At 36.7% G+C, this 10,000-nt stretch overlaps 1 protein-coding gene across 1 annotated transcript in view; it reads left to right on the top strand.

The window, feature by feature from the left end:
- LOC106874561 (epidermal retinol dehydrogenase 2) overlaps positions 1-10,000 on the top strand; it is a 170,442-nt gene that overhangs the window by 158,654 nt on the left and 1,788 nt on the right. The window contains exon 5 of the mRNA XM_089365488.1: positions 3,899-10,000. This exon is cut by the window's right edge and continues 1,788 nt beyond it. Coding sequence (XP_089221614.1) covers positions 3,899-4,031 — 133 coding nt within the window. The 3' untranslated portion in view covers positions 4,032-10,000. The remainder of the gene's footprint in view (positions 1-3,898) is intronic.

Below are 10,000 nucleotides of genomic sequence, written 5' to 3'. Positions count from 1 at the left end.
ACCACCACCATTACTACCACTGTAACTATCAGCAACTTCAAAAGAACTAAGTCTCATGATCATTAATTTCCATTCACCAAAATTACTGATTCTTATAATTTCTAAGAGAGGCGATATTCTTGTAATCCATGATGCTGATGCTTTTATTCCATACTCTAGCCTGGAATGCATTTCTGATCTATTAATCTACAGCTTAGTATTGATTGCATGCCTCTCACAAAACATTCTGCAAGACCTAATTCTATTAAATTCTTTGGCCCAAAACACAAGAGCCAAAATTTTGTAAAGGAGAGATTAAAGGAAGCAGAGTTGGGGATGTATATTCCTTTTAATAAACATGGGGTTATTAAAGGAAGACTTAATTAAATAATTATTTCTAGTATAAAACACAAGACCACTAATTTTTATGAGGTGGGGTGGGCTGGGAAGGAGAGTTGATTATACCGAATCCAGCTTTTGACTGGTATTTGCTTTAAAATATTTGCCGTCCAGATGTAAGTGTATCTAAGACTACATCACACAATGTATGCTTCCTTGTGGGTGTTTAGCTTCAGATTGGCATTGGTCCAGCAGACTTATGGTCAAAAGTTGTTCTGGCCATAACATATTCTCTGGTTTTGTTTAAGGTGTAATGCATCAATTTCATTATTGTATTGGTGGTGGTGGTGGTGGTGGTGGTGGTGTTGGACGGTTGTGGCGGTGGCGGCGGCGGCGGCGGTGGTAACAGTGGCGGTGGTGGTGGTGGTGGCGGATGACGGTGGTGGCGGCGGCGGCAGTGGTGGGGTGGTTGTGGTGGTAGTGGTGATGATGATGATGATGATGATATGCCATCCATTTTCTACTCCAAACTTCATGTTCCCTAATACTTGCCTACAAAGCATCTTCTTGTGATGGAACTACCGTCCTTACACTCACCAGAACCACCATCATCACCAGCACTACAATCACCATCATCAACATCACTACCACAAACATGATATCATCATCATCATCATCATCATCATCATCATCACCATCACTGTTGTCATTGTCGTCATCATTATTCTTGTGACCCCTATCACCACAACCATTCTTTACCATTACCTCCCCCCCACACACACACACTATCACCAAAATCATAATCCTCCTCCTCCTCCTCCTCACCCCCACCACCACTGCTGTTGTACTACTGATGTTGTCATTGTCAGATGAGACAGCAGCGATGTATGTTGTCATCGTCATCGTCATCTGTCATCATTGTTGTTGTCATCATCATCATCATCATTATGGCCATAATCCTTATCATCGTCATCATCATCGTCATCGTTCTCATTGTTATTGTCATCATCATTGTTATCATCGCCACAACCACCAAGCACCATTTAAACTTACCATTTCCACTGCTGTCATCATTCATTATCCTCACTGTCATCCCCCCCACCACCACCACCACCACCACCACAACCACCAGCCATGCCACCTCTAAAAAAAAAAAAAAAAAATGATGGTACCACATGTGCTTTTAAGTTTTGAATCTGGAGACAACACACTTTCAGTATCTCAGCTGTTTTTGAAATTACATGATCCACTCACAGATTCCCCTTATGAGATGTTGCTGTCAATCCGAAACAAAAGCAACCAACTGATTTAGCAACGAACTTCTCTCTCTCTCTCTCTTCACACTTTATCTTGTACAACTACTACTACTACTACTACTACAGCATTTTGCTTCTCAGAACAAGGCTTGTTGCATACCACCTCCCACTCAGAACGTCATACTGCTTTCTGTTTTTTTACTACACACATTGGCCCAAGACAGATAGAAATTACAACAATAATGATGAAGGTTGATGATAATAACAATGGCGATTGATGGCGATTGATGGTGATTGATGGTGATGATGATAATGATGATGATAGTGACAGTGATGAATGAGTATCATCATCATCATCATCATCAACATCATCGTTGTCCACATTATCATTATCATCAGTTTTAATTACAAGCTTGTTGCCAGTACAAAAATGGGATCTTTGTGGTTTGGTGGACACCACGAAGTTTTAATGTGTTTCGGTAGAAAACATACTAAATAAACACTAAATAAAAAATGGTGTCCACCAAATCAGAAAGATCCCAAAAATGTTTACGGTGTACTCAGACCTGTAGGAAACCCATTCATTGTTTTCGATCTTGGAGAAAATTCCTCACTGTAGACTGATAGGTGCCAGGGGAAAACTTTTTCTCCGATGCAAAACACTGTGAATGGCTTTTTTTACAGATTCAAAAGTGCTTCAAGCCATATCTGAACTGTCTGCACTTAGTAACAAGTCTGTACTTTTGCACATCACTGATTAATGCTGTTACCCCATATAGTTTTAACGTCCGCTTTTCTATGTCTGCATGGGGCAGAAGGAATTTATTAAGGCAAATTTTGGATCATTGTATACTTAACGAAACACTTTTAAACTTGAGACACTGGTAGAATGTGTCATATAAAACATCTTTTACTCTTAGTGTTATTGAGAAAATTTCATCTTTTTAAAGTTATTTTGTGTTAAAATTGTTGTATTTCGGTAATTTCAACCAATCACTGACGTCTATTGAGGTGAAAACAATTACTGCTGTGGTTTGTCAACATTATGTTGTGGCGGTGTAATGGGATCTTTTCCCTTGAATAAAATTACTGCCATTATTTGTCAACAACAACTATCGGTGGTACTGTTATTTATGACATCGTTCGTCCGTTTGTACTGGTTTTAGCTTTAGGGTTTTAGGATTAGGGCTCGGGTTTTAGAATTAGGGTTAAGATTTTAGGGTTAGGGTTAGGGTATTGAGTATTTTTGCCAATACGCATAACCCTAACCCTAAACCTAACCTTAACCCTAAAACCCTAACCCTAATCCTAACTCTAAAACCTGAACCCTAACCCTAAAACCCTCAAGCTAAAACCAGTACAAACGCACGAACGATGTTATAAATAACAGTACCACCGATAGTTGTTGTTGACAAATAATGGCAGTAATTTTATTCAAGGGAAAAGATCCCATTACACTGCACAACGTTTTGTTGACAATCCATAGCAGTAATTGTTTTCACCTCAATAGACGTCAGTAATTGGTTGAAATTACCGAAATACAACAACTTTTAACATGAAATAACTTCAAATATAAACATTTTTCTCTGTTATATAAGACAAAATATACAAGTATACAAAGTTTTAAAGTGTTTCGGTAGAAAACACACTAAATAAAACATAAATAAAAAGTGGCGCCTGCCAAATCAGAAAGATCCCAAATTTTCTACAATCAGATGCTCTTCATGTTATGAACTCTCACTTCTTTTTAATGATAGTAATAATCTCCCAATGACAATAATTTCTCATTAATGTGTGGTTAAGTGCATTCGTTTTAGTAATTAAATGTTTCGAGTTTGACTGTAATCTACAAAGGTGATATAGACTTTGAATTTTGAACCACTGTGTATCCATCTTAGGAGAGAAGTAATAACAACATCAATGACAATAACCACTGCACTTAATAGGAATCGGAGTGGAATCGCAGAGAAAATGGTCTGATGAAGTCAACTCCTAATTCTCCAAATATTTTGTATTCCATACGAGATCTGATCCAAAAATATCGGAACTGGTGCTATAAAAAGAAAACTACAGCACAGATCAATTTGGCATTTTATCTCCTTTGAAGTTGTCCCATTTTGAAGCCACACTCTTTATCCACCACCGTTTCCATATTATTCCCTTCCACTACCATTGTAACACCTCCATCACCACCAACCAGCACTGCCATCACCACCACAACCATCGCCACCGCCATGATCACTCCAAAGCCATTTTCCAATATGTAAATAAATGAACAAATGGTCAAACCAATTCTTTCTTTTTCTTTTTGTTTCATTTTATAGAATTATTCCTGTGGAAGTGACAAGTTTGGTCAGTGACTTTTTCGGAATTACATCAGCAATGCAGACTTATAAAGGGAACGAAAAGCAATGTGCTTCCAATAATGGACAAGAAAAGAAAAAGACCAAATATTAAAATTTAGTTCAATATTTCCAATTCCTGCCCGAATTTTACCATGTACTATACATATATATGTATACCTCTATTAAATATTTACCACAGATTAAAAGACAAAAAAGAAGTCTTCTGGACATACACACTTTCATACACAAAAATTTACACATAAGCATATACATACATGTACACATAAGCATATACTTACATACTAACATACACACACACATATATATATATATACATTGTCAGTAAATCATAAGTCCAAAAGCGAGACAGCTATGGCTCAATTATAGCCAGGTAACTCTATAAACTGGCCATAACTGTCTTGATCTAAATACATATATGGTGATTGCTCCATTCCACAGATGATTATTGTCTCCTTGCTGACTTTCCATCCATGACTTCTCAGATGACAAATGAGGTTACCATAAAGAGACATCTGTACGTCATTGGATTATAGTGATAAGCACTTATACCAGACGAGTACCACTGTCTGAGCCTCTGTAACTAGTCCTTAGAGACAGGCCAAAGCGAGATGATTTGTGACCATGTGACACTGCAGGTTTCACATCAGAGTGTCTCTCTCTCTCCTGAAAAGATGTTGTGATAACAGTTAGGAGTCCCTCACTCCCGGTGGTTTCACTACGCAACCTGATGGATCGTCATCACATCTGCTAGTTAACCCATAGCTGGGATCCTGGCAGAGGCTACTAGTCCAGGCTAGAATAGACCTGGAAATGATAGAAGTAAAGAGGTGGTCTCACACTCCTCAAAAGCCTGGAATTCTCAAACCAAGGCTCCACTATTGATGCAGTTTAAAGTCATATCTAAGACATATATATATGTATTTATATACTGAAGGTGATAAATTGAATATTGATTTAATTAACATCAATTTAAAACCAGTGGTCTAGTATATAAAAAAATCTGATAATTCAGAAAAATTGTATTACATGCGTATAAGAAGGGATGACCACTAAGTGGACATCCAATATGCAAGAAAGAGGTCATCAACGACCCAACTAGTGTTTGCTGAATTTTTTTTTCTGGAGAACATCATTTTTCTTTGTGGTTGGGTCGTTGATGACCTCTTTCTAGCATATCAAATGTCCACTTAGTGGTCATCCCTTCTTATACACACACACACATATATATATATATATATATATATATATATATATATCCTTTAAGTTCATTTACACTAAACATGTTGAATATGCTTATGAAAGTTCCTATTCTATTATGCTAGTTACAGCCTCTAACGATGCTAGCTGGTGATACCAGTTTTTTGGGGTTACACTGAGCTGTGCCAATATAATCTAAGATAAATATAATAATAACAATAATCTTTGCATGGAATTTATAAATACTTCAATGCATCACTATGTGCGTTTCCACAAATTCCATGTTTCTTAAGATCATAGTCCATATTCCTGGGATGATTTCAGCACAGTCAGCAATATCCATGGATATCAGGTGGTTAATGGTCATGCATTCATTTCTTCAAGTATTAAAATATTTAATTTCATTTAAGGATTATTGTTATAATCATTATTATATGAATCTCTGTGTGTGTGCATGCATGTGTGTGTTTGTATATGTATACACTCGCATATATATATTCTTTTACTTGGAGTCATTTGACTGTGGCCATGCTGAAGCACTGCCTTGATATTAATAATCGGCAGAAGTTTCAGAATCACTCAAAGATCGAGAGTTTCATGCCCTGGTACTTATCATTAAACATAAAGTTCTTGGGCTTTGAGTCACTCTGTAAGTTCTGCCAATTATTAATAATAAAAATATATATACTCTTTTGCTGTGTCTGGGGAGAGTCATTCTCTTTTAATGCCTTATAATTTAACACACTCACTGGCAATTATATGGCATAGCAATTATAGGCACTAGAAGAGAATGACTCTCCCCAGACACAACAGAATATGCTTCAACACACAAACTCACATAAAGAATCTGGCAAACCAAAACCAAAAACGAAAGAAATATACTCTTGTTTTCAGTTCTACTTTCCTGTTTGCATCACCAAACACACACACACAGACACACACACACAGACACACACACACAGACACACACACACACGTATTGATTTGATACTTGTTTATTGTCATGCAATAAATTCTTGGCTCTTGAGTCACTTGTGTAGCTTACTACTAATAAAGCATAGTAAAAAGAGTCATTACATATAAGTATACATATAATAATATAAATAATATATGTATATACACACACACACACACACACACACACACACACACACACACACACACAAGTAGGGGCTGAACAGTTTCTGGCTTTGAGTAAAAGGAAAAAACAGGAGGATCAGTTAATTATGATTTTATTCCACATATTCCCCTTCTCAGATTCACACACTTATTGCAGTGGTCCTTCAGTTTTTCTAAGTCCTGTAAAAGAACTCGGAAGGTTGAGCCTCCAGCCAGGTCTTTCACGATGCCCTTAAAGCCAGAAACATTTCAGCACCCACACGTATATTTTATATATATATATATATATATATATATATATAGTGCTAAAAAGTTCTTGGCTTTGGGCTAAAAGAAAATACGAAAATACAGAAAAATCAGTTAATTATGATTTTATCCAACATATTCTCCTTTCAGATTCATACACTTATTGTAGTGGACCTTCAGTTTTTCTAAGCCCTGTTTATGAACTCAGAATGTTGGACCTCCAACCAGGCCTTTAGTGATACCCTTAAAGCCAGGAACTTTTCAGTGGTAATTGAATAAATCCACTTTCATGCAAGTTGAAAATGAAAGCAAAAGCAAAGTCAAATTTATATTTCAATATTTCAAGCATAAAAACTCTTTATCAAACTTACCAAAAAAAAAACAAATGGAGGCTGAACTGACTCTCTACTGCACAGATCAGAAATTACGAAGTGGTTATTTTATGAATGCCAATATTGAAGGACACTAGTGGCATGAAGAGACCAATAATGTTAAATCAGCTAATTAGTGTCATTTAGGCCATATCTGGTATTGCTAATGAGTAAATTTTGTTTCATTAATAAGAATGACTTTAAAAAGCTCTGGGCTTTCCTCTCTCCTACTCTCACTCTTTCCACCTGTATGTATATACTTCTGTATGTACATGCATGTCTGTGTGTGTGGTCTAGTGGTGGTGGTGGTGGTTGTTGTTGTGTGTGTGTGTGTGTGTGTGTGTGTGTGTGCATTTGCCTCTCGCACCAGAAAGAACTGTGCAAGCTCTACATTCAAATCCTCACTGCAGATTACCTCACTGCCTACAATAGTTTCTCAATCATTTTAAGTGTTATTGTTTGAAAAATCAATTGTTGTTGATGGAGGTGTGAGCCTCCTTAAGGTTTATATTATTTATTAAGGTCCCTAATAAAGGATATTGAGTAGCCATCATCAATTAACATCACCCTTTGGAACTTTTTGGTGTTGAAAGATCTCTTTCCCCACTTTCCTGCATCTGTTGTGTATGCAGGACAGATTTCACTTCATGCATAAGCAGTTTTGACTTTGTTAAGTAGAGTTTATGCTCCCTTAAAATAACATCTGCTGCAAAGTAGTAACTGTCAAAGCAACAAAAAAGAATATTGGAAATTTCAGGATTAAAGAGGCTATCCTTATTAAAAACAGACTGGCTGATTTAACACTGCCAGTTTGTGCATGTTGCAGCCACATCCCCATTCCCACCCACCTAAAAGTATTTAAAAAGAAATTTACTGTTTTGGTACTTATGAACTGTGGAGAATAGAAAACAGAGCTAGCTACATTTCCATTTTCTTTTAATAAGAAGATTTCATATATAAAATATTGAAAGATAAATAAAAACTATAAACCCCTTGTTCCTACTTTGCTTTTGTTTTTTTTTTTCACTCCACTTTAAATTTGCATCAGTGATTTTCTTAAAAGACTATATGTAAGTGTGTGTGCAGGTGTGTGTGTGTGTGTGTGTGTGTGTGTGTGTCATCATCATCATCATCATCGTCATCGTTATTTAATGTCTGCCTTACAGGCTTGCATAGGTAGGGGGGTTAAGGTACATTACAGATGTCGCCAACGCTGTCTTGGTTCTTTTACTATTTAAATATTTGATTCTATCAGATCCTGTAAATTCATATATTCTCTTTTATTCTCTTTTACTTGTTTCAGTCATTTGACTGTGGCCATGCTGGAGCACTGCCTTTAGTTCAGCAAATCGGCCCCAGGACTTATTCTTTGTAAGCCTAGTACTTGTTCTATCAGTTTCTTTTGCCGAACCGCTAAGTTACGGGGACGTAAACACACCAACATCAGTTGTCATGCGATGTTGGGGGGGACAAACACAGACACACAAACATATACACACACACACATATATATATATATATACATATATACAACAGGCTTCTTTCAGTTTCCGTCTACCAAATCCACTCACAAGGCTTTGGTCGGCCCAAAGCTGTAGTAGCAGACACTTACCCAAGGTGCTACACAGTGGGACTGAACCTGGAAGCATGTAGTTGGTAAGCAAGCTACTTACTATACAGCTACTCCTGCGCTTATATATATATATATATATATATATATATGGGTGGCACGTAAAAGCACCCACTACACTCTCAGAGTGGTTAGGGTTAGGAAGGGCATCCAGCTGTAGAAACTCTGCCAAATCAGATTGGAGCCTGGTGTAGCCATCTGGTTTCACCAGTCCTCAGTCAAATCGTCCAACCCATGCTAGAATGGAAAGCAGACGTTAAACGATGATGATGATGATGATGATGATGATGATAAATATAATTGCAGCGTGGAAGGTGTTTATAAGTCATTTAAGAAACACACAAAAACCGTTAGATTCACTTCTACATTTAAATTTAATTTGCCAAAATATTTTCGTTGCTTTGAGACTGTGACCTGTTTGCTGACAAAATTCCATGCTACAACTGATTTCAAATCACGATCTCAAATCAGGTCAGGTCACTTGCTATGCAAGTACATCTCTGTAATATATATATGTGTATATATATATATATATATATATATATATATAATGTGAGAGAGTTAGGGGTTGGGGGTACAACCCACTAAGGGATAGTATCTATCCAGTATACTGCTGGGAGGGTACCCAATTATTGCTACACTAGTGCTATACTAGGTGCAATCAATGGGAGTGGGTAAAAGTGGAGGTTTTACCCAAAATTTGTGTAACAATTAGAAAATGGAGGATAATATGCTGAACCCAACTACTTGCAGACGGTGTATCCCGTTGAATTCACTAATTTAATTCATAGCAAAAGTGACAAAAAAAAGGAAGAAAAGAAAAAGAAAGGAAGAACCAAAGCACAGGTGTCCATGGCAGACTATGTTATTTTGCCAACATGGTTTACATATAGAAGTACAAAGTACATAAGGAATCAGAGGATGAACAGAAGTTTAATCTTACAGCTGTTTCGGCCTAGTTTTGGCAGGTCCCGTTCTATCCGAATATTCCTTTCTGGAGTGATTATCGGATGACATTTTGAAATGGGGTTACATGCCCGAACCTCTAGGCCTCTTCAGAGATTCACAAAGGGTTTCATACAAATGTAGAGCAAGAGGTAAAAACAGAGGTGTGGTAGAGACCAGAAGAAAAACAACAGCAAAAATAAGATAGAAATAAAAATAAAAAATAAAATTGAAATCAAAATATAAATAAAAATAAAAATAAAAATACAAATAAGGGTACCGCAGGAAAAAAATAATAATAGTAATAATAAAGAATACATAAATGAAGGTATAGCATGTGGGACATGCAAAAATATAAAAAAGGTATATGTCAAAAAACCCTTAAAAATACAAGTCACCCAAAAAGCCTACAAACATTATAGATAGGTCGCTATAGGCACTCCAATGCACATCTATATGTGTGGGTTCGTGTGCACAGCCTTACTCAGATGTCCCCTTACTCTCATGTGTGCATATACAAGTTATTATAAGCAAACATTCCACCACATACGT

Source organism: Octopus bimaculoides, chromosome Z, assembly GCF_046866305.1.
Source record: "Octopus bimaculoides isolate indiv1 chromosome Z, ASM4686630v1, whole genome shotgun sequence".
NCBI classification, from domain to species: Eukaryota; Metazoa; Mollusca; class Cephalopoda; order Octopoda; family Octopodidae; genus Octopus; species Octopus bimaculoides.
The sequence above is the reverse complement of the archived record's forward strand: the minus strand, read 5'-3'. Positions and strand labels throughout refer to the sequence as shown.